The sequence below is a fragment of the Zootermopsis nevadensis genome, unplaced genomic scaffold, assembly GCF_977971745.1.
Source record: "Zootermopsis nevadensis isolate Lab colony 2312 unplaced genomic scaffold, Znev_1.0 Znev_ptg000019l, whole genome shotgun sequence".
In the NCBI taxonomy this organism is placed as follows: Eukaryota; Metazoa; Arthropoda; class Insecta; order Blattodea; family Termopsidae; genus Zootermopsis; species Zootermopsis nevadensis.
Window position 1 is genome coordinate 7,181,712 of NW_028259151.1, and position 26,898 is coordinate 7,208,609.

The following is a 26,898-nucleotide window of genomic DNA, read 5'->3' on the forward strand; positions in this document are numbered from 1 at the left end:
AAAAGAAAAGCCCAATATTATGGTTTAAAAGACACGTAAATCAATATTCTTATTACGGCAGTAAATAAATAACAGGCCGACACACGTAACTGAATGTTTAAAATGATTTGTCCCTCATGAGGAAAATATAAATGTTGTTTATCCCCTTTTTGCACCAAAGGATTCAATTTTAAGTTGATGCAATAATCACTGTAATCCCCTATAAAAAAATTATGTGTGGGAATTCCCTATTTATGCATTTGCATTGCTCAGGTACTGCATGTTCACTCTTCTGTACTATGATCAAAGCAGGCCAGCTTCAGCTTAGCAAGGGGAGATCAGCTGACAAACAATTAACTGATACTGACAAGACCATCTGACTAACACAAATTTTTATTCTCTTTTGCCTGCTCTGAAAGGGATGATTATGACTGCAACAGCCCAAAGCCTTCCAAGCCATGAGGTTCTCCAGTTACAATTCTGTACGCACTTGCTTTCTCATAAATAATAAATGTCTAACTCTTCACATTCTTTTTTAATTTTATAATTCTAACAATACAAAATATAACATTTCTCATTATGCAATTTTTTTCCTTTCTAGGTTCAAATTATTTTCCACATCACCATAAGAGAATGACAGACCAAGTTTTGCACCATACAGAAGTACTGGTAAAGTAGACAAGTATGTCTTAATATATTCTTAATGTGTTTATTACTGTTATCCCTAGTACATTAAAAAATTCATATGCTATGATTCTTCCTTGTATCAGACATGAATATATGCATGTTTTTTTAAACATTCATTTCTAAATCAAAAATGTTATTAGCAATTAGAGGAGATGGGCTCCTAGAATGGAGGGATCCTTCAAATACACTGAATAAGTAGTCACACAGAACTAAGAAGTCATGGTACTAGAGTCTGAGGGTCTGGAGTAGTGCTAACATATCCTCAGAATCGATTGTTACTAACTCCCATAGAATTCCATGAAAGGCCGTTACATCAAAGGGGGGGAAAAAAGAAGAAGAGGAGGAGGAATTAATTTATATAATGGTATGTATCTACAGCAGAGGTTATACAGTACCATGAAACAGCACAATGGTTATGCACAACTTGGAATGTTTGTGGGTAGGTGTGGTCTACTGTTAGGTATGGAGGAGAAATCCACAAATATTTTGGTCAGGATTTCGTACAGAAACCTTTGAGATGTGTAACAGGTGTGGGAGTTTGCAGTGGTACAAAGCATACTTTGAAATGTAACAAAATTACATGCTTTATATACACATTAAATGAATTTTCACAACCAAAAATAGTTGAGAGCCTTTTGAAGTCCTTGGTTTTGAAAGTAGCGAAACTTATTTAAATGCCATATTTTTATAAACTATGATGTACCCATTAAAATTCAACAGTGGAACCATAAATGAGTGTGCTATTTGCCAATTATCACCACTAAATAAACAGATCAGTGCATGCACCACACATGTTCTTGCATTAAATCTACTGCATTTAGAATGAGTCAATGGAAACTGTCTTGTAACATAGGTGGACTGTGGTTATGAAAGAGATGTTCTGGTTGTAGTGTAAGCAAAAGAAACAATATACTTTATTTGACATGTACCTCAAATGTTAAAAGTAATATGTATGAATATGGTACTTTAATGGTTTTGAGGTTCTGTAGCCATTAGAGTATTGCAGATGCTTAAATTAACAAAACAGATAAGCTTTCAACTACACAAAACACACCTTGGAGCATGAACATTGGTAGTACTCAAGATTTTATAAATACACAATTTCATTTTGGTCAGACTTACCAATTCTGCACCTGCCAACCTTCTAAATTTATATAAAAATTGTACAATTTTCTTGCTAAAATTATATTATTAAACACTCATTCCAGAAGACAGTTCTTTGGTATGACAATGTACAAATCACAACACAGCTTATAAACAAAGGGATTTGTGTTATAACACTACGAAACAGTAAACAGCTTGTAGTCATGCCACCTGTAAGAAATATTATTCATACCAGTTGGTAACCCTGAATGTGGATATTTCTAAGAGTTACACACATACTGGAAATAGTGGGAGTATTTGGAGTCCACCACAGAATTTAGACTTCAATCAGACACATTCAAAATCTTAAAAAAGTGGAAATATGCAATAATGTGGTTCACAGCCATATTTTTCATATACATATAACCTACCATAACTGAAGTCAAATACTTAATAATATAACCATTAGGAATGACAAGCAAGCATTCACGACTTAAGACACTATCCCTACATTTGCTTGAGTGTCAGAGGAAAATTTCAAAACAAATGATCATGATGAAAGGCAGATTTAGAATCAAGCAACCACCTAGTATCATGCCATTAGGATACCTGTGCTTGTTCCTTAGTTATTTTTTGGATGTTCTAATTTGGTTGTACACCATTATAAATTCAGTGTTATATTCCAACATTGTAATTCACTTAACAGAGCCATTTCAGTCTAATTTCCTAATTTTTTAAGAAAATGCAAGCTTAAGATATGTCTATGTGAATCCCCCCCCCCCCCCCCCAATAAAATTATTTTTGAACCACCTGATAAACTGTCATGGAACTTGATATTAAACATCATGTCATCAGAGCATCCCAACTTTAAATTAATTATAGTCAGTAATACCAAAGTGATAGCAATGCAAATTTGTGATACTGAAGTGAATCTAGCATTTGAGTTATATCAAACAAATTTAAGTCATACATTATACAACTGAAATTAATGCACAAAATCATCATCATCTTGTATGACTATTAACTCTCAGTTTTTGGTAGCTTCAGTGAATAGACTGAAGCACCTGAAAGAAAGTATGTGTCACAAGTTCTTCCCTCAGCTTTCAGTATTTTAATTTTCAAACAGCTTGGTGGGCTTTTTTTAATACAATATACCAAATAATGTAAAACATCTGAATCACAGGCATGCTGGCTAAGAGACTAATGAACTGGCTGGTCAGTAACACGGTCCTAGCACTGGTGCCTATGACAGTCTCTGAAAAGAATGTTTGATGACAAACCACAAACAGAAAGAGTTAATTTACTGCTGCCTGCATAGACTTCTTGGATGCATTTGGCTCCATTCCATATGAAGCCATCTTTGCAGGGTTAGACAGAATGAAAGTCAGAGATAAATTTGTAAACTTAATTAAGAATATATACTGTGGCAGTACAACCTGAATACTGATAAACATTTAAACATCAAACAAAGCTATCCAGTATCACATTATTACAATACGCCCAATTATAAGGGAAATGCAGGATCAAAAGGCACAACACTAGCATACACAGAAGACTTTGTGATACTTGGTGAGAATTCTGTGTTTATGTAAGTTCTGATATTCATACTGTAACTACAGTAACTGCTGTACAATACAAACATCTGATTTAACACTTCAGTACTAATAACTATCATAAAGAAGTGATACTGTTCTTATTTTTATGATTGTATAGTATTGTAACACATGTGAGAAAAATATTACGTGATTTTTCTGGAAGTTGGGAAACTGAATTGTTTAGAATATAAAATAAGTAAACAAACAACTATTAACACTATAAAAAGACACTATTGCCAAACGCGTTTCAACCTCAAGAGGTCATTATCAGTGGCATCGGGGAAATGAATTCATTTAAGCAAAATTTTTTTTATCTAAAGCCTTCTTGGTCTTGTTGTGGTAAGTTAAGGATAGCAGCTTCTGTTTCTAGTACAAGGTTTTCTAGCCAATCTTTGGGGTGTATGTACTGTAAGTTCTATTTCTCTGTGATTGAATGTGACTTGTGATAGGTTTTTGACTCTTTGGAAAAAACGTTCGTTGTGGTTGGGTTTTTGTGGGTGGTCTAACCGTTTTGTTAACTTTTTTAACCGAAGTTTGTGGGAATTTAATTTTTGATAGATAAAATTCCACCTTACAAAGAGTTTTCATCAAATGAATTACATTCGTAAATCAATGGATGGGTGTATTTACTTACATAATTTTCTCCATTCTGATTGTCTCTCTTACATGCAAAGTACTTGATTTCTTAGTATTACAATTTTCCTTTCCACAATATCAAGTTGGTATCAATGGCCAATGAGCACAGATTGTAAGCCACTATGTTCAAGAGAGACTGAATGCAGACCTGACCCAACCCACATTAAAGCACATTTCCACTAAGCACACTTCCTGTCAGAATGATACATCCAGTCTATGTGGAATAAAGAACATCAAACACAGGCTACCATATCTGAAGTGACAACTAAATTCTGTGGGTGTGTACCATATCTATGAATGGCAAGGTTCTGTCAGTTTCCCAAGTTCTCCTACAATCTTGCTGCAAAGTATACTGCCTTCATCATGTCTGTAAATCTGTCTGTCCAGGATACTATTTGTTGGAGAAGAAAAATTTGTATGCAGAAACTGAGAATCTCTCTTTTGTAAAAAATAAACCATATTCAAAAAGTAATTTGCCACCTTAGTGCTATGCCATTCAATTAGTCTTCTGAAGTGAAGGCAGACCTTGAAAATTTGTGAAGACAATGGCCATGAAGCCACAATCATAAAATGATTGTCTACAAGTTCATCTCCTCTTGATATTGCTACAATGATATGTTCAATTTCAGCGCATTCTGAAACTTGTTTATGATTTTCAATCATTGTTAACCCTGCATTTCATTAAATATGGTATATAGGCTGTCTGCTGCATCTGTCCACAGAATTCACCAACACTATTTCCAGCTACAGGGTAACCAGTAACCCACACTTCTCAGTCTTTTGTACAACTTAATGCACAACAATTAAAAATTTCATTAACATTTTATCTGCATAAAGACAGCTGCCTAAAAACAAAACTTAAATCACTAATTGAAATTGCACAGGTAGCATGGCATAATGATAACTTGTTATACAAGAACAAGTCAATTAATAACCTTACTTGTACATGCCATGTCTTGTTGCACCTACAGCTTATTGCATACAGAATTTTCCTACTGTAAAAAGCAAAAAGAACAGGCTGAATACAACCCAACAAGATTCTTAATCCAAGTTGAATTCAAGATACAATGTAAGACAAACTATCTTCATGCTTCATGTCATGTACCTAAGACACAATAGGCAAACTAATTCCAGTCACGACATCAGCCAACATAACCTCACAGTAATTTCTGTGAATTAAAAATGTACATTTTATTATGGGGTCCGCAGTCTGAGGCGTGGGCCTTGTGCCGCTTGGTCGCTGGGACCGTGGGTTCGAATCCCACTCAAGCCATGGATGTCTGTCCGCGTTTTTCTGTGTTGTGCTGTCCTGTGTACAGGTAGAGGCCTTGCGACAGGCCGATCCCTTGTACAAGGAGTCCTACCGAATGTCTAGAGATCAAGCCAACAAAAAGTTGGGACCCGCAGTGCTCAGGCACTTGAAGAACAGGTCGTTACCAGTATCCCCAATACATTTTATTGTATTATAGTGTACCATATTAAATTTTATCATCACAGTCCACAGGTACTGCCTCATAGTTGAGAAGTATATCCATGTCTTGTGTGTTAGCCACTTCATTTCCTATATTTATCAGCATGGAAAATAATGAAGATACATGCTGCGTTATTTTTCATAATATCGGTGTAAAATTTTTCAAATATTATTATATCACTGTACAGACTCTCATTCCATACATTCTTGTAGTTACACTATACACAATTTTTAGACATATTTAAAATAAATATGGTACCAAAAATTATATATTTAAAAGAAATATGGTGCCACAGTAACTTTCATAACAATCAGCTAACTCACTCAATGGGTACACACACATACAGCATGCATTATCTTGTAAATCTAGTCTGTTTAAAGAATTCTGGTAAAGACATCTGACAGGATTGTTGCAACAATTGCAAAACATAAAGACTAACAATTATTGAAGGAATGGAGAGATCTCAGTGAAGTCTACCAAATACAGACAGGTTCAGCTGATAGTTATAGTATTTTGTTCAAAAAGTTACTCAGCAGTGCTTTTTTGTGGTTTATTTAACAAAGCTGTGTCAGTAGCTCATACTATATACCACCAAATGACAGAATAATTAACTCTTTAAAGCCATTATAACTATATGTACCACCTAACACGGGATTAATCCACATACTTCTGATGTTTACAGATTGAAATCCAGAATGTTATTCTTGAAATCATGCGAAGGTGATCTTCAGCATGTCACATAATGTGTTACACTGGTGAAAGTGTTTGGATCTTAGATGACATTGCTTTCAGCAGCTGCTGGAATATCAGGTAAGTAAAAGTGGCTTACTAAGAAATTTTTTCAAGCACAGATGGATCCTCCAATTACATTATGCAGTAGGATAGTTTCTCATCCAAGAGTAGCTGCCCACCGATCAGCATCTTGCTGTAAGAGGCAGTAATAACTAAGTAAATAGATGGCTTGCTGATCCTGAAGGTTCACCACCGAATTAACCAAAGCCCTCCACCGGTCCCTGTCCTAGGCCAACAAAATCCAAACCCAGGAGGCACAATCTTCGATAGAAAAAGACAATGCCTAACACATGCAGACGACGTAGTGATTTTAGGACGAGCAGTGAGATACGTTACAGAGACAGTAGGTGATATGGTGACCATAGCAACTCAACTAGGACTCACAATAAACACAACCAAAACAAAATGTATGATTAATATAAAGGATAATAACAACAAACCAAAGGAGATTGAAATAAGTGGCCATAAATATGAAAAAGTTGAAATGTTAAGTATCTAGGATCCCTGGTAACTAAATATCAATGATATTGAAATAGAAATGAAGACTAGACTAGCTGCAAGTAATAAATGCTACCATGCACTAGGCCATATACTAAAGAAAAGGTATATAACCCAATTAATAAAAGTAAGACTATACAAAACAGTAATAAGACCTATCATAACATACGGTGTGGAAACGTGGACTCCTAACAGAGAAAATGCAAGAACTATTAATGACACGGGAAAGGAAAGTATTCAAAAAAATTAATGGGCCAAGAAATGAGAACGGATGTTGGAGAATAAAAATGAACCATGAAATCTGAGAGAAATTTAAATCCCCAGACATTATCTCTGAGCCGGGATAGCTCAGTGAGTATAGTGACTAGCTATAGGCTGGGCGATCGGGGTTCGATCCCCGACGGGCAGAGGATTTTTCCTCTAGCCTCTGCATCCAGACCGGCTCTGGGGCCCACCCAGCCTCCTGTCCAATGGTTACCGGGGCCCTTTCCCGGGGGTAAAGCACGGCCGGGGCATGATGCTGACCACTCACCTCCATCTAGTGCTGAGGTCATGAAAGGAGTAGGAGCTATATCTCTGCTCCCCCCCCCCCCCCCCAAAGTGCCTGCATAGGCATGTAGCGGGACGCTTTACTTTACAGACATAATCTCTGCAATTAAATCACGAAGATTGGAATGGCTCAGGCACGTTATGAGAATGAATGACACAGGGGTAAGAAGAAAAATGCTGGATGACTAACCAAGAGGAAAAAGGAGAGAGAGCGAGAGACCTAGACTGAATGGTTGAATGATGTGGAGGCAGACCTGAGGAGTGTGAGGGTAAAGAACCGGAGAACGTAAGCATTTAATAGAGAAGAATGGACATTGATCACAAGGGAAGCCAAGGCCAGAGCACTACAGAAAGAAGAATGTGGGTCATGACAACAGCAGTCATTTACAGAAGAATGCATGTCACAAAAATGAGATTTAGACTTTATACATCTACCTCCTATCTCCGTACAGATATCAGTAGAACACTGTTTAAATTAGGTACTGGAGGAATTCACTGACCTTATTCATTTTGGTCTTATCACAAAGATTTTGATTACCACTACTCATGAAATCAAATTTTTTGGTGTATGAAACAGCTCTATTTTTGACATGTACTTCATTTTCTCAATCCTGTTTTGAATTATTCCTATCATCCATACCATTCTTATGGGAGCACGTCATCCCATTAACATAACACGGAAATTATGAAAGGCAGTAGATCTTGAAAAATCTCTCATGCTAACATGAAACTTCCTAAATAACTCATGACTGTGTGCATATCATGTGAGGTTATGTTACCTTCCTGTGCTATATGTGGTTCTCTTAAATCTGTCAACATAACATAACCATCAGCTCTGCAACAAGAAACTGAATACAACTGTCAGTTTAAACTCTGTATGCAACAAACCACATGCTACCTACAGAAAGGGCAGTCAGAGCACTTAACAACAACACTAGATTACCAATTTCTCTCACATGTCTGGTTTTATTAACTGACTGTGACAATTCAATAAGCAGCACCCATACATATAATAGCAACTTTTCAAAAACTTGACACTTTTCTGTGTTTACAATAATAGTCTTGAACTACCTCCAGACTAGAGAATAATATTTGGAAAACATTGATATAAGTATAATGGTAAGTGCTCCTACCTCCCTCCTAATATACCAGGTACTTTTTACCACATCAGTTTTTATCGCCTTAGGTACAGGCATCAGATGCTGGATTACTGACCTCCTGAACCAACTGTGTCAGTGTGTCACATTCATGTAGAGAATCCAGTGTGTCAAGAGCCAGTTCATCGTCAACCGAGAAGGACAGCTGTTCAAGTAAGGGATTGATGTTCCGCCTGGCTGCAAAGCTTGGTCCCATTGTACGAATGTTGAGTGCATTCAGAGTGAGCTGACTTACTGACTTCACACTACTTACATTCCCAAGCTCTTGCTGAAAGGGTCCATCATCCTCACAGCCTCCAAACATGGGATGACCTAAGAGTGGTGTAGAAGGGTAGGACCGGGAGGTCAGTGCAGCAATGTTCTCAGAAGGCAGGCAGGTTGCAGAGGATCCAACCACTGGGTCCCGAGTGTTACTGATGGACTGGTAAGGAAGAGGGGTGTTAGGGTAGGAGCGAGAGGGTTGGAAGAGAAACTTCTGATTATGCTGCTGAGCAACATCTATATCCAGTGTCAGCATCTGCTGCTGTTCCTTCTGGTGCTCTTCCTGCTGTACATCATCCAACAGGTTGAAGATGCGATTCAGATTCTCAGAGTTCAGCTCAGTTGTCTCTGCATCTCCGTTCACCAAGAGCAAGTCAGTGGAGGGGGCAGTGGAGCTGTCACCCACAGAAACAAAGTCTGTGAACTCGCTTGGTACTGGAGTTGCAGCAACAGAACTTGTAGCTGATGATGTGAAGTGGTTAAAATTAAAGGCAGTGGTGCTATGGTTAACATATAGTGGTGACTCCTGTTGCTGTTGCTGGCTGGCTGATGTCATTCGATGGAGTGGCACAGATTGAGACCGATGTGATGATGGCTGCAAGCCAATTGCAGTTGTCAATACTGATGTAAAATTATGATCATCTGGGAAGAACTGGCTTACTTCCTTTGCCAGAGGATCCACATTTATAGACAGGCCAGCAGGCCTATTTGCCACATCCACTGTGCCTGGAAGCAAAGCATCCTGTGTGTCCATCTTGCACTTGGCAGACACAAAGGTTTTCTTTGTGAAATCAGGAATGTTTGTAGTCTGCAATACTTCCTGCAGGAGGCTCTGAGGAGCAGGTGAGGAGAAATGATCAGGATTGGTTGATGGAACTGATAGCGGACTACTGGCAGAACTGACACTCTGCTGAAATGGGATCATTGGAGACTGTGGTGCTGATACTGAAAGTGGAGACATGGGAGCTGCAGAGGTATTCAACGCTGTCTGACGACTGCCAGCCTGAAGAGTAGGCAGATGGAGCTCGCCAGGCACTGCAAACATGTTCCTGGCCTCAGTGTCAAAGTGTCCATTTGTTTGTCCTGGCAAGATACTGTCTCTCACAGCCTGAAGCACTGGGGTGGTGATTGACATTGCACGGGGGCGAGGAACCTGATACTGTGGCAAACCACTTGAATGGCTGTTCACTGAGTTAGAGCGTACCACTCTGGCTGCCATGGTGGAATGCCTGGTTCGACCAAGTGTTAAGATATTCCCACCATTCTGCATCTGATGTGTTGCAAGGAATGAAATATTATGGTTCAGGGCTGTTTGTCCAGAGTTGTGCCTTGATCGAGGCACAGGTGTATTACGTGGAGATACAAATGGGCTTGCATTGGCACTGGATGGCTTTGAGGATGCTCGCTGTGGACCCAAAGGTGAGTGAGGACCTGGGGATATAGGTGTGAAGCTGAAGATGCGTCGCCTGGTGTTTGGGCTTGGTGGAACTGATGCTGTTGTATGGTGCACTCCATCGTGATAGTGTTCCATCACTGATGTCTCAAAACTTACTCGGCGACGAGAACCAAAGTTCATGTGTGTACCATTGGACAGCAATGATGGGAGCAGAACTGCTGGTTTTCCTCTGGCGCAATTCTGACTTCTCTGAGACAAAAGAGACAGACTGGTTGAAGCTGGTCCAGCAGTGGCTGTGGTGTTTACAGCTGCTGAATTTGGCAAGAACACATCACCATTTCCAGGACTGGCATCTGTAAGATCCTCAAATGACAAAGATGAAGATGGGGTTTCAGTTGAACTTGGTGGAACACTTCGTCCACCAGTGGTCTTGAATGGCCCACCTCTACTAACACATGGGGCTTGGTTAAGATTCTTTTCTAATAGTAGTCGAAGCTGGGACAATTTGTCAGATTTGCTACTCTCCGCTGTAGCAGGGTATGTTTCTGAAGCCTCTCGGTGTGTCCCATCCTCTGGTTCCTCATTACTGGAGGAACTATTCTGATGCTGAAAGTACCTCATCAGTTCCTCCTCCTGCTCCTGTGAGTTGTTCCCACCATGTAGGTAGTCATCCAGTGCATCTTTCTCTAGACAGCCAATACTAACAGAACTCGGCTCCTTGTTCATACCATCAGCCAGTACAACATCACCTGTACCAGTCGTGTCTGTCTGCTTTGCACATCCCTCGTCTCCATCCCCTCCAAATCTCTCTCTGTCTCCTTCATTATCAGGTTTTGGTTGAATAGGTTTGTACTTAAACTTCGGCAATTTCTGCTGTAGAACTGGAGGGAAGATGATCACATTTGCCAACTGTTTGGTTGGTTTGTTGGGGTTACTTAGTCGTGGTATTGGTAGTTTATTGACTGGGCTACTGCCCACATTGGCAACTGGATTTGCTAGTACTTCCTCACACACTGGCTGAGTGGAAGATCTCTTGACAACATTGTGGTTTAGCTCCTGTACTGGAGAGAATGTGGTGGGTGATTTGTTTGTACTTGTGGTGTCTTGATGAGATGCTGTGGATTTCACCACTTCATCTGCACAGTTTGCAGAATGAGACCGCTTCAAGCTTGCAGCTTCAGTCCTTTGAGAGCTAATGATAGGCTGCTTCTCTACCTCCAGAATATCTCCTATGGCACTGAGATAGCGTGAGGCAGTTTTGTTGCATGCTGCACTATCCCTACTGTTTTCTTGTACAGGATTTCCATTTACCATCCCTGGTGTACGCTCTCCCTCAACTTGCTGCAACCTACAGCTTCGTCTCCTTCTGCCCTGTTTGGCCCTGCTGTAGTCTTTATCACAGATTGGCCCATCTTCTGAGCAATTTCCCTGAGTTGCTATATTTGTACTACCATAAGTTGTTGCCTTAATGCTCAGCTTTGGACGCTTCACCTTCTGTTTTTCTGAAACTGATGACACAGGATTCCTCTTGGTCAGAGCTGCAGTCTGCTCCTGTTGGCATAATACTGTCACACATCAGTACACATTAAATGTCATACCTGTACCAAATTAATATAACCACGTTATTAATCTTGGTAATCCTAAAATGTGACTCACCTCACAATGAAAAACCTAAGTCACACCACTCTGAAACTTCACATACAGTGCAGTATCAAATGAGCATTTTTTGACAAAGCATCCCATTAGATGGTAACAAATCTATTGACATGTATCGAAAGCTTAAAATTCTTTGCTCCTTAGTGGTCTTTGGTGAGAGTATTTTGCTTGATTAGTATGAACATTTATAAACATGATAAGTTTTAACTGCAAATAAATAAGATGCAGCCATATTGGTTTATTTAAGGAAATTCACTGTGAGCTCTTATGTAAGACACTCACTGAGCAAACTACTTCTATGAAACACCACTCCAAAAGCTAAAGTTTCACCTTGATACATATACAGTACAATGCTTGTTATCATCTAACAGGACACAGATGAAATATATGGTCAAAACTGTGACTGGGAAATCACCAATCAGACAGTAACAGGTGGGTGACAAATTGCCAGCTCTTCAAGCCAATGGGGTAATTCCTGAAGGGAATGGTGGAAAAGATAATGTGTACTGTAAATACTCAGACTAGATGTGCTGTCAATCACTTATGTCATGAAGATAGAAACTGATAATTTCCCCAAAATGTGGGCAATTCAGCCCACCACAGAACAGTTACCCATAAAACACACTATTAGAAAATAAAATCTCTTACATATGGGCAAATGTGAAGTAGCAGAATTCCCACCTGTAATTTGCGTTTCTGTTCCCGAATCACCTCACGCTCCTGAAGCTTGCGTTGGAGCTGCAGCTGTGTTTCGCGGTGCTTACTTACTGAACCACCTGGTGACACCACTTGTAGACCCACTGCTGCCAACAAAATAATGTAATGTATGCTTCTATACAGATCCTACTACACAGCAGAAAGCCATAGTACCTGCTTCATTTATTGTCTTTCTCATTTTTATTCCACTGTATTATACCTGTATAATAAGAAGAGAAATTATTCACATACTGTGAAACAATTGTAGGAGTTGAAGGACTGATACGGCTCTGGAGGGGTATGCTGATGCTCACAGGCATACTCTATTAAATACCTGAATGCCCCCATTAATTCGGGCTCTGTCAGCAAGTCCAAGCTCTTATCTCCCAGTGGTGACCCCTGGGCAATGCACTCTGTGGTGGCATTTGCCTAAAGGGGTTGACAAAAATCATGAAAACCTCAGTCAGGATAGCCAGTTTGCAAGCTGAGATTTGAACCCAGGCACTCTAAAATACTTATGAAAATTACTCCTCCCTGTTGTTCTTGTCCCTTGCCAAGCCACTGGCCTATCAAGATATAACCTCAGTCCATTCATTTGTTTCACTGAACATCTAAATAATTCATAAAATAAAAAAATTACAAATAGCAGAAATTATTATTTCTCCAAATAATATTGTAACAAAATTAAAGGTTAGCTAAAACATTCCTAATAAATAAGCACTTTGTGATGAAATAAGATCCTAAAATGCAATAACATTTATAAAGGAGTCCATTTCTGAGGTGGCTGCAATATGAGGTGAAATCTCTTACCTTGTGACAGGATAATGACTGACAGGGGACATACACAAATAATATGCACACCAACTGTGATAGGACCCGATATTCTCTACTTTCACAGATAGAAAATACAAATCTAACAGGATATTATTTCCATTGTTGCTGATGACTTGGATGGGCTTTTCATCTACGTTCATAATCTTATGCTGTTTTATTTAAGAGACCTCATCCTACTGAATATATACAGAATTCAAAATAAATTGACAATAATTCTAGTTTTCAAAAAGTGAAATGTCCTAACTTGATGTAGATCTACACCCAACTGACCCAGCACTAAATGAGTTCTTTACTCAGCATCATGTTAAGAAAGCAAACCTTTCCCTCTGCATAGCTTTGATGAGCTGAGGCTTGGTACTGCCTTGCTTCCAGAACTTGATGACAAAATGGTGAACGCAGCGACAGAACGGGAGTCTACACATAGGTTTTCAACCAAGTGGCACGCTAGATCACGCAAGCTCTTGAATGTCACACCCAGCAGTTTTTGTGCCCACTCACAGATCAGGCAGGATGCTGCTGATAATAGCTCATCCTCAGAACTGGAACTACTGCTCAGCTGCAACACATAACCTACTTTAAGCTATCTAAAACTAGTCTAGAAGTCAATGCATACTTAAAGCAGATATGTGAATGTGTCAGAATCAAAATTCTGGATGAAAACAAACATAAGGGCTATGACTGTACAGGAAAACTACAAGAATCAAGTTCTCTCTAAAATTATGAGAACTATATTAAAATGTACAAAAATACAATGAAATGCAATTGCAGTAACCTTACACAGACTCAAAATTCATTCACAAAAATATGTTCAAATGAAAGTTTGCTGATATTAATATAGAATTTAGAAAAATAAAATGTCACATGCAGACTGCCTATTTTAATGTTAAATGAATTATGAAACTCATTTCTATTCATGATTGTTGTACCCCGATAATTACATTTTTAAACATTTGCACATTCCAGATTACAAGTCCTAAACTATGACACAACAGCACCTATACTTTGATGTTTACCCACCTTGGTCTCCTCACCAATATCTGGCAGCAGCGGTACCTCAAGTTTTATTCTCTTGCGCATGCCAGCATAACAGTAACGTGAGTTGCCCCTTGTACCAAGCCGGCGAGGCCTGACACAAGGGAACACTTGCTTCATCACCTTTCCAAAGTCAGCCGTGGAAAGGGGCTTCATACCATTGCTGTTACAGTATACACTGCAAACACCACAGTGAAGCCCTGTTTCAATGAAGTACTCAACTTAAAAAGTATTCCAACAACCTCTTTGATCCTTCATAAGACAAAATTAATCTAAACAATACAAACATTACTGTCTTAGCTTAAAGGAAACACAATGCATCTCAATTACCAGTGTCTGTCTGCTAAGTGTGACTGGAAAAGTAATCAGTTTGTTCTGAGAACCAAATGAAATTCATAAATCTGTGATCATTGTAAAGTGTTACAACTGATTGTTTTGCATTTAATTAATTATTAACTTGTGGTTTATTTAACAATGTCACCAGCTCAGACTATACAGCACTGACAATTTTCTGTATTATATATATTTATAGTTATATCCCATCAAAATGTTTTGGCATATAAGCAGGAAGGATTTGATTCTGCCTGAATAAACTTCTCAAATATCTCCACTCTGCACTTGCTAATGTCTCATATGTCATATTGTTATGTTGTACAGGACCATTTCAGGCATCTGAGTGGTGGAACTTCACACATTGAAATTAAATTGGAATAAATGTGATATCTAACTGAATAATATTTACTATAATTATATCAGAAACATTACGTTTTCTTCGAGTGCCTTTGCATGTACTACAGATGAAGGAAGATTACAATTTTGACCACTAGAGGAAAAGCAGTCTCACTAAATTAGAAGCTAGAGGTTTCCTCCTGGTGAAGATTCAGCAGTATGTGAGAAACAGTGATTTCTTAAGGACTAAAACTCAGTGTGGAATTATAAATTATGTAGAAGGATACTCCTTAAAAAAATCTGAGAAGTATGATGAGGACAGTGTTTTGAACTACTGTGGAATACAATGAAATCTGTTTGCTTGTAAGTTATGTTATAGTGTACCAAATTAAAAAAGAATAGGTGTATTAATTATCCTTGCACTGTTATAGTGGCTGTAATGTAAGTATTGCCACGTGTAAGACCGGTCAGCTGTGATGTCACTCCAAGCAGAGGGCTAGAAGCGTATCATGCCATCTGTGGAAAAGGGAACAAAGGATGAGAGATGTTTAGAACATTCCTGAACGAGATCGGAGCAGTCCGAGTCACCCAGTATGGTCCCAGACCCTCTATGGCTATCAGGAATTTTCTCAAGGTGTGTGGACTAGTCTGTAAGCTTATATAAATGAGTTCTGTGTGAATTCAAGGTCTTTCACTGTGAAATAAGTCAGTCTCACTGCTGTGAAAACAGACAACATTGACCAAGGAAATAATTAACTGTAATAGTTGTGGAATAAATACATCTTGTAGTTTGAAGAACCCACAGTGTAATCACTCAACATGTAACAGTATGCAGCAGTATATTAAATCTTTGGTTTAGTAGCTGTGATTTACACCTCAGACCTTTACTAATCCAGAGGCATGTTAGATTTATTTCTAGATAATTATAAATATTTTTAGTATTGGGACTACTTAAATAATGTTTAGCTACTTCTTTGTAATTTCTTGAGACAGTACTTCTTAGCAATATAATGCAAACACAAATAAAAGGATGTAAGACTTGAGGTTCTCACAGCGGTGAATATGAAGATTTCTGTCTTCTGGGTTATTGCGCTGTGTAGTCTGGTCGATGTTAACCAACGTTTCAGAGGTCATACTGCCTCCGTCATCAGGGCGATGAATATGCCAATAGGGTGTGAGGAGTTGGATTTTATAGGCAGGGACGTGAAAGGTGTAGCCTGCCCCGAGCCAATGGGAGCAGGTATGGGAGTGGACCAATGGTAGCACGTGGGCGAGGGTGGGAGAGGGAGAGAAAGTAGAGAGAGAAAGATGAGTGTAGTTGTATGGATAAAGGCCCTGAAAGGGGCCGAGTTACTGGTCTGGTTGGTTCTGGCAAGAGTGCACCGCCAGAACCAACCAGACCAGTAACTCGGCCCCTTTCAGGGCCTTTATCCATACAACTACACTCATCTTTCTCTCTCTACTTTCTCTCCCTCTCCCACCCTCGCCCACGTGCTACCATTGGTCCACTCCCATACCTGCTCCCATTGGCTCGGGGCAGGCTACACCTTTCACGTCCCTGCCTATAAAATCCAACTCCTCACACCCTATTGGCATATTCATCGCCCTGATGACGGAGGCAGTATGACCTCTGAAACGTTGGTTAACATCGACCAGACTACACAGCGCAATAACCCAGAAGACAGAAATCTTCAAATAAAAGGATGTTTAATGTATGTTTTTACAGAGTTCTACTAGAGGTGCCAGGGCCAATGCTGCACTGTTGTTTTGCCCTTTTTAGTTTGGTGTCTCCCTTTTTTGTAAGTATTTTCTTGATTCAACTGCAGTGTGCCAACAGTCTGTCTTGTTCACAGCATTCAATGTTTTGGCTAGACTGGACAAGTTATAAAAATTATCCATCCACACAGTATGGATCTGTTTCAATAGAGGTTCTGTCAGTTTTAGAACAAAAGCTGCTGTTGTTTTACTAGTATCAGCTGTGATTAAGGGGGAGTCTGAGTTTTTGTTGTCCTTGCCTACATGTACAAGAATGACCACAAGTACCCATTAGTAACATCACACAGCTCAAGTTTTAATTCCAAATTTCAATGCCTTGAGAGGAAGGTTATGTGTGAAAGATAGATGGACTTCCTGAATAATCAGTAATTCATTGTTCAAAATGTCCTGATTTCATAAATACAATTCCTGGAACCTGTTATATAAATGTGAAATTATGAGCAAAATCGTTAAGTTTCTATGGTCCTTGATAACTGCTGATGGTTTCATCATTTACAAACTGCAAAAATGTTCATATAGTTTAACTCCATATCTTGTTATAAAATGTCCAAACCCTGCTGTTGAAATTACCCTCTTTTTAGAGTAAAATATAATCTCAGATTCGGTTCTTGAACAATCCCCGTGAACATAACGAGAACCACTACAACATAAATTTCTCCCTCTGTCACAGGTTTCAATGCCCCAGCAGTTGACCTGCCTGATAATTTATGTCTGCATAGAAACTGCATGGCATATCTATTTGTCTCTTCAACCATTTTATCTGTGAGTTCTCTGTTCAGAAACAACCAGAGAAAACCAAAATTTTTGTCACTTATTTTACAGAAACTTGAGGTCCAACACTACTCCTGAAATTTTCTCTTTGTCTCTTCTAATTGTTCATGCCCTCGCATACATAGTCTTGAATGATACAATCTTCATCACTGTCATCATCCACCAGAACATAAAAAGTGCACATCATTCAATTGATTGTCACTGTCAAACTCCAGATATGATAAACTTTCTTCAGATTTACTGGCAAGTAAATATTCTCCCATTTCATCATCATCATGCACAACAGCTGATTGCTTCCTCCTAATATAGGCCATGGCCTCTACATGGAAACTACATGATGCATATTTATAGAACATAGTGAACTCTACAATAGAAACATTCACATAAAGAAGCATTATTCATTCCTATCTGGCCAGAAGTCTTTCTTTTATCTTACTCCCTGTGAGTCAAGATCACAGACTAAGCTCAAGCTGTAATAACTACAAGCTTTTTCTTGCTGTTACAAATACATGAATGAAGGCAGCACTGTCTGGACCATTAAACAATTCTTGCAAATCCTCAACAAAGTTGTTCGGTTTATTATTGTTGTTGTTATTTAAAAAACAGCATGTGCAAAACGTACACAACCTCAGTTTTGGTTCACATCAACTAACTAATGTATTTCGTTCATACGAATTCACCATGGTAGAGACAGGGTTTAGTTGTAATGTAACACACCACCAGGTCACACAGAGAACTTTTTCAAGGATTTATAAAGTAATATAAATGCCATGGGAAAATGAAAGTGTGAACACATATATGAAATAAAAGTCCACAATTTCCTCTTTGATTTCATAACAAAAGAAACACTTTACCTCAAACACAACAATTCAAGGTACAAGCTGGAACCAACCACTGAATTAGGCAGGCAGTGATGTGATAAAATTGCCAGCATTCTATGAAGGATTAAAAGATATGGACAATCAGGATTTATGGTTCTCACAACAGTGAGTATGAAGATGTCCGTCTTCTGTCATTGCTGTGATGACGAAGGCAGCAATGGCGTCTGAAATAGTAAAATCCTACCATATTACACGGAGCTACAACCCAGAAGACAGCCATCTTCATATGGACAACTTTTTTAAAGGATGCTTCTTTTTATTTAGATGCCTGGAATTAAATCTGACCAGTGAGGGGTACAATAGCTATTTAAATTGAGTACTATAAAGTTTGATATACAAGTAATAATTTCAATATTTCACATAACAGGATACATCTGTATTTTGGATTACTTCATCTCAGCAAAACTGCACTTTTGAATGTAACACATATCTACAATTTCATAACATTGAAGTTTCAGGTGTGTATTGAAATTGCGTTCAAGAACGGAATACTAAAGCAGCGAGGGTGGCAGGGAAGAAGTGAGAAGTGGAAGAGTGTTGGGAGTGGACCAGATCCTGCAACTTTCCCCAGTGTGTTTGTGGACAGTATGTGGGACATGATTCACTGTCATCAAAGGTATTCCAGAGTATAAACAATCTAGAATTCATAATATTGTGATGTGTTGGGGTTGGCATTGTTGAACTGTTTAATGACATTGTTGTTGTTTACCATGTGTATTGATGTCCTTATAGTTTCTCCAACCTGTTCATGAGAAAGAATAGAAAGCAACAGCACTCATCATTGCCTATTTCAAACATACAATCCTAACTCAATGTAAGAGTTCAGTCATTATGTAGAGAAATCCAAAAACAAGACAAAGTGAAAGGTCCAAAATATGTGGCAGTTTCAGTACTGCTGTTTGTATGGTCTTGCTCCATCATTAAGAACCAAGCCACTGGTTTGGGAGCTGGCTCTGCTCCCATCTTCAGGTGAAAATGCCTATTCTGTTGAGTCTGATAGAAGGGGCTAATCCAAATCTAGGGACCCAACAGAACACATTTTCATTTGAAGGTGGAAGCAGAACCAGCTCCCAAAATGTAATGGCTTCATTTTTAGAATACTGAATGCAACACTCCACCATTAGAATCCTTTATAGTTACATGTCCATTTGTTAATCAAAATATGCATAAGTGATAAATACATACTGATGTGTTACAGAAAGTGGAATTTTAACAAAGTTTCAGAAAGGTGTGAACTTCTTATGAAGTAAGTATCATGAAGGAGTTTAAATTGAAGGAAGTGGTTACTATTCCACCATCTTTAATGGCTCTTCTATATTACCAGTAGTTTCCATGACTCACATATATTCTTCATAGACATTCTGCTTTGGAAGTGAGACATCTGGGTCCTCCTCCAGGTGTGTTTTGATCCAGGTGATTGTTTGATGTATTTCAAACCGACATCCAAGTGGATTCAGTGGTCTGCAAAACAGTGTTGCCATTAGAATGACAACATATCTAACAACACAGAGTCACTTCTAACCAATCATCTTTTGGAATCAGTCCTACCAATTTCATAATGATATTTCAACCCCTAAACACCATCTAATATGCTCAGTATGAAAGGCCCGCATGTCATATGTCAATGTCCACATACTGGGCCACCATTAACTTTGGGTGTCCTTTCTATGATTATTTTTAAGTTGCATGTCCTGCTATTCTTCTACTGTTAAGAAGAATTTATCTGTATTGTCACCTAGCACTACAGACTTTAGTACATTCCAGCACATAAAGATATTCTGCGGCTGAATGGAACCAAGCAACATACCATATGCAAGAATTATGATCAATCCTTATATTTGTTTATGGTTGATACAACTGAGTTTGGAGAACCTTTTAATTCTGCATAAGGAAAGAGGTTCAACTTTATGCCGCCATCAGCTGTGTACAGTATTTACACCGATTTGATAACTGTTATGTCATCATAGGCGTTGCATTCTATCATGTATTTGTTCCAAGAAATACTAACATTTTATATGGAATGCTTGCTTTCACATACTGAGTGCAATGCTATCTCAAAACCATAACAAATAAAGCAGATGGTTCTTGAGCTGACATCATGGCTGCCACTAATAACAGAAAGTAATCTGCTGAGATATAAAAGCATAACATTTAGATATAAGTGATTCAGAAGAACATTTATTATATTTAGATTATGCTACAATTGAAACATTACTGAACAATGATTATGATAAGAAAGGATTGTCGTTCTTTGCAAACTCATTTCATTTTATGTTTAAAATGGTATATGCATAATTCAAAATGCCATGACTATCAAAATCATCACCCTTTATTCCACAGTAGGCCAATGAAGCCCTGCCTGCATATTTTCACGTTTCAGTTGATGTGACACCAAATTTGAAAACTCGCTATCAGTTCTTTCTGGTACAAGTTACATGCTTCGCCAACCTTCATTTGTAATACAACAGTAAAGTTATACAAAGTTAATCAGAAACATTCCCATATTAGGCATTCTGCTTGCACAGTAGTCAGGAGTAACAACACAGTGCCCTGTACCTGGCCACTGAGAACCACCTGTATACCATATTTAAATTTATATGCTGTTTCAGAACAAAGCCTCCAAATAAGCATGTCACCATATAATTTACTGCTTTGTCACTTTCAGCTGCCAAAAATCATTAACATCATACATATCTAGCACAATACATAATTTCACATGAAATGTTTTATAACTGTAAGGTCATGGGTTCATGCTTCTGCATCAGTAAAGACATTTTTGTGCAATTCTGTAAACTTGAACTGCATTTCATTGTTTTCGTGACTATGTATTTTAAGATATTATAAGTGAAACTTTATGTTATTAGTCACTGCATATAGATCATGCATAAACATATTTTGACCTGTATAACTTCCATCTATCTAAAGCAGTTTAACAACACTAGTTCTAGCTGCAGTGTTATCCTCTTCCATATAGTGATGTAATATTCAGGAACTTATGCATGCAAATGAATGAATCAGATGACTGAATGGACTTTGCACTTAATTTCAAAGAAGTCTTTCACTCTAATCATTTCTCATTCACTGACTGACCTCAGTCAACAAGATCATTAACGAGTCTTAGTTCCTGGATGTCTCCTATACCGGTAGATCCATGTTCACTAGTCTTTGGGCACCATCTCCAGTATTCATTCACATTGTTGACTGTAGCAGTTTAAATTAAGTAACAATTCTCCATTCATTATTATTATTATTTAGTGTTCTGTCTGACGACAGGTCCATATGAACAGGATCCCCCCATCCTTTTCTCGGACTGGGACCTGTTCATATACGTTCTTGGCAGATGATCCAGAAGTGGTTTGCCATTGCCTTCTTCTGTGTGTGAATGGAGTAATTGTTGGGATGCCACGGAGAAACCGGGGAAGCCCCGGAGGAAAACTTCGTGTTGCCTACACCACGGCCTTGCCCAACACAAGTTATTAATTCGGGCACCGCCGGGAATCGAACCCGAGACCCCAGGATTACAAGGCCAGCGTTCTAACCGCTAGACCACCGTGGCTCTTCTCCATTCATTGCACACAGTTAATATGCATTCTTCGCACGATGTAAACAAATGAACGCATACACAGCTGTTAATGTATGTCTGCATGATTTGATTAAAAACTGCTACACAGATTTGGAAGAAATGTGGTATAGATGTTACGCTATTGGAATCTACCCAAAAATCATAATTTAAAATGTCCTACAATCAGTAATACCAACATGGCAGACAGAAATCTTGTGATATGGACACTAGCATCACTTGCAGTAGGACCATACAATGTACAGTTATAGATTTTCAGAAAAAACAGAAATCTGAAAAATTAATTCTCTGTATAATGTAAAATAACTACATAAAAGAAAAAAAAATCACTTAACCAGGATTTGAACCAATGACCCCAAGCATAAAAAGGTCTACGATGCTACCACAGAGCTAATGTGCCTTGTGAGATATATATATATATGTATCAACAGTACTTAAAGTAGACATTAAGGCCACATGATTGCTACACTTCTGTAAAATAACTGGCATCGTCTTTTATTAATATTGGTTATTGTTCTTCAATAACTTTTAAAAACTATTTCAGATAGGTGAATTCAAAATTTGCAAAGAACACATATATATTCTGATACAGATTACAACTTTTCAGTCTTGTTTTGTAAGGACTGTACATTCTGAATTCTTCCCACATCATGCATGATACACTATATACTTACACAACTTTTGATACTTTAAATTTTTGTTGGGAATGGTCCCAGAATATGGTCACCAGCAAATATGAGCAGGACTACCCAGACTAGTAGTGGATGGCAACCATGTACTTAATTTAAAATATTAATCACCTCTTGATCCATCACATCCTAACACATCACCCAGCAAATAGCAAAAGTGTGGCATTGTATAATAAATAATATTTAAATACCATAATTACCATGTTGATAAATAAAATTAAATATAATGCCAAATTAATACTTTGAAACAGCATAATCTGTACTTACTGTGTTCTGTATATATGTACTGTTATGATAACAATTTAACTGCTAAGCAAACTAGGTGGTAAATCACCTAGGGACATAATATGGAAGGAGGCAAAGTGAGAAACACCATAAAACAAAATATAAGAGATTCAATTCTAAAGGGTTTTGAGGACGGAAGTTTACACTTAAAATTATTCATTGTTAGGACTTTTTCCATCGTCTGTTCTTTTAAAATCACGACGTTTTGGAGGCTGGTTGTCTCCGTCTTCAGGTGAGACTAGCTCTATCTAAGGGTCCCAACAGAGTAGGTACCTCTCACCTGAAGACGGAGACAGAACCAGCCTCCGAAATGTGATTTTAAAGAACAGACGACGGAAAAAGTCCTGACAATGAATAATTTTAAAATATAAGAGAGAAAAACAGAAGGAAAAATAATAAATGCTTCTGTTTGTTCTTGGCTCTCTAATAACACTTGGTACCTGTCATATACAAATGGTTCATGAGTATGTACTAAAGTTGATAAAGTGACCCGTCAGCACATTTCCTGACAAACAAATTGCCTCATGAATGAGCACCTGTAGTTGTCATTGTCAGCTGCATGACAGATCTTTTGCTAATAAGTCCTGTTTCACTTTTCTTCAGTTTATTTCGTTATACTTGTTTCCTTTCGAGGTTACATCTACAGACATCAATCAGTAACTTTTTTACATATTATTAAAAAGGAAGTTTTCCATTACAAATAATTGGAAGCAAATGCATTAATTAACACATTTACATGATCTACAGCCATATTATGATTAAATATCAAGATGAAACTACATTGTAGAAATTTAAAGAGAAGTCTACCACATATTCCTGAGGCCTGATCAATGTAAAATCAACTTTCATTATGTACTTTGAGACAATAATTGGGTGTGGGTGTGTGCATGTGCACAAGGCACAAGGTTTGCCTAGAGTTCCAAATACCCTTGCACCAGAACTCTGTGAATAAAACAAACAGATTAAATAAACAGGTCATTAAGGTGACCCATAATAAGATTTAGGTAAAGACCCATATCTACTTCCAAAGGAAAATATGTAACAAGAATATGGCACTGTAGGGCATGTAGTCAGAAGTTCATTAGAAAAATAATTTAGCCAAAACAATTAGTGATCTGCATACATGACATTTTAAAACTTTCAGATAAGAATAAATGACAGCTATGTAAGGAAACATACAAAAGCAAACATTTGTAAAAAAAAATATTATTTCTTGAAATGGATAAACAATAACAGGTCAGGCCTGTGATGATCCATTTGTCAAGCCACTATAAATGAGTATAAGGTAATGGTAGCACAAAATAGAACCTCTTTACACACACAAAATTAAAATATCCTCCCAACTCAAGTGTATGCATCAACATACAATAAGAACTTAATTATTCTTGCAGGAAACAATGTACATAGCTTTCAATGCTGGGGCACATACCATGTCAGATGAAGGTAAACTGATTTTGTTTCCAAACAAGAACAAAATGTATTCACCATTATCACTTGCATTTAAATTTCTGAAGGATTTCCCTTATACTTAACATGACCAACAATTCTTATGTCAGCACAATTAAGTGCTTCTGGGTATATCAAGTAGTTCAACAATACTAATACAAACAAAATCATGCTTTCATCCTGCTTAATGCTGCAAGCATTTTACTCTCTCAAAGTTGTTATGCTACCTATTGTTCTAAAATGGTATTAAGACCATCCAAATTTCAGTCCTTTTGCTACAGCTGAACAGTACTAAATAGCTTACTTATAAACTCACTACACATGTCAAGAGAGGCCTTTTGAACTGTAAAGTTACATTTCGTATTTTGGACTCACACCAAACATACTTACTGCCGTAGTGGGTCTACATTGCCACTCTTCCCTGTTGGTAACTTAAGGTACAGTAGCAGCTTCTCAGCTGTTGAAAGCTCATTGACTTGGTCCAAAATTTTCATCACAGCTTGTTTAGAATCAGGACTGAAAAAAAAATCCATTTTTTATCTTCATTGCCCAGCTTACTTATCGATGTACAGAATACATCAACAGAGATTCACAATTCAAAGATAACATGTTGCATGTTCAATCTGGGTTGCTGTACCTGATGGCATCTTCTACAATCTGTTCGATCTTGCTTGTTTTGTTGTCAAGGCCATTAGTGTTCAACTTGTCCAAAGAGAAACTCAGATTGTTTGTTTGTTTGTTTTCGATGCAGTTGGATGGATTATTGATGCCATCACTGGTGGCAGCCAGTCTATCGTTTGTTCTATCACCTGAATCATTGCCCCTACTTTTGTTGTATCGGCTCAACTCCATTGGAGTACTGTTACAGCTGTGCCTGATACGTTCAGACTGTCCGTTCAAAGCCGAATTTCCAGAAAACTCGGACTTGATCACTCCTGGCACAATACATCTCACCGTGGTCCTTTCCTGTGGTTCTGCCCCGTCCATTGCTCCGAGTTGGATTTTCGATGACAATTTAATCCAACTCCCACCCGATCCAAACCAACCATTTTGTCATACCGATCAGCTGGGCAACTTGATCATATTGGTGTCAAAGATATAAAGAAAGATACAGTTGTCATTACAATTAGTACAATTATTTCTGCCATCTGCTTCAAACAGAATTTTGTAAAACCCCACAATTTTCATAAATATTTTGTCTTTGTACGAAACATTTTCGTTGCAGTACTACATAAATAATGATTTACGCATCCGTTTAGAATGGGAAGAAGATTGTTAGCGGAGTGCAACGTCTTCCCTTTTTATAATCTTTGCTTCCCAGCCGCTAGGGATGTCGTAAAAGCATGTCGCAAAAGTTCCAATCAGATAGTTACGCTACCGTCGGCTAGATGACGCAAACCTTCATAATATTAAATTGTTTGAGCAACCTTGTTGCATTCATTCTTGATAAGCGATTTAAATTTCTGTTTGTCAACCGTTTTATCATTTATTGACTTCGTATGCTCCTGATTTGTGCAGTTCTGTACATCCTTTAGCAGACAATAAATACTTCTAGTGTTTTTTTTAATATTCAGCCTTTCCAGGTCCCCGTGTTTCACTTTCGTACACAAGCATCGGGACAACAATCGTTTTGTAGAACGACATTAGGGTTTCATAGAGTTTCATTTGTTTTGCCCTGTTTATATCCTTGTTACTATACCACACGTCATCTGTTTTGAGAGTATTTTGGGTCCCGGAAAGCTGCTGTGGCAAACAATTATATAATAGATATAAGTAAAAATGGACGTAATAAATACAAATTTATACAAATTGGTAGATAGACAAATAAACAAATAAATGAATAGACCAGTGGCGGAGCGTGATTTGTTCAAAAGCGTTGACCAAATCGCGAGGCAGGTGTGGTGACATTTTTGGCAATTAAGTATATACATCGTAGTTCAGCTTTTGTGTTGCACAATCACAAGACGGAACACGGCACACCCGTACAACAAAGGGAAAGCAATTAAAGGCGCAAGTAATCGTTTTTCAAAGTGTTAGGTTAGGTTAACATGTATTAATATGTAATTCACAAATAAATAGAAAGAAAGATGAGAAATATTTAAATAAATGCATGCATAATTAGATAACAAATTAAAGGTAGATAAATACATACTCTATCAATAAATAATAAATAAATGTGTAGATAAATAGATAATTGAATTAGTAGAAAGACAATTAAGGAGATAAGAAAGTAGGAAAAATAGGCACGTAGATATAGATAAATAAATACAAAAGACAAATTCCGTAAATAGATGGATAACTAAAAAAATAAAGGAACACATAACGAACACCTGCTGTATATAATAGGAATAAAGATTTGTTTGTTTTTATCAAGTCATGTTGTGTAAGGGTTATTTTGCGTGACTGTCAAAGGAAACAGGGAAAGATTTGAACATTCACTCTGTATAGCAACCTGATTCTGACCGCGGAGACCTGGGT

The 26,898-nt window shown here is 37.9% G+C and overlaps 1 protein-coding gene across 2 annotated transcripts; it reads right to left on the bottom strand.

Moving 5' to 3' along the window:
- Positions 1-495: 495 nt before the first annotated feature.
- LOC110840398 (uncharacterized) lies at positions 496-25,527 on the bottom strand. 2 transcript variants are annotated; one of them, XM_022085414.2, is made up of 7 exons: positions 25,058-25,527; positions 24,811-24,936; positions 19,762-19,881; positions 14,309-14,501; positions 13,610-13,847; positions 12,443-12,561; positions 496-11,656 (listed from the first exon to the last, which is right to left on the bottom strand). In XM_022085414.2, exons 1-7 carry the CDS (start codon positions 25,405-25,407, stop codon positions 8,474-8,476), a joined length of 4,329 nt encoding a protein of 1,442 aa, XP_021941106.2. In that variant the 5' UTR covers positions 25,408-25,527; the 3' UTR covers positions 496-8,473. The 2 variants fall into 2 exon arrangements, with proteins under 2 accessions (XP_021941106.2, XP_021941105.2); XM_022085413.2 differs by having other exon boundaries at positions 12,443-12,564.
- Positions 25,528-26,898: the final 1,371 nt, after the last annotated feature.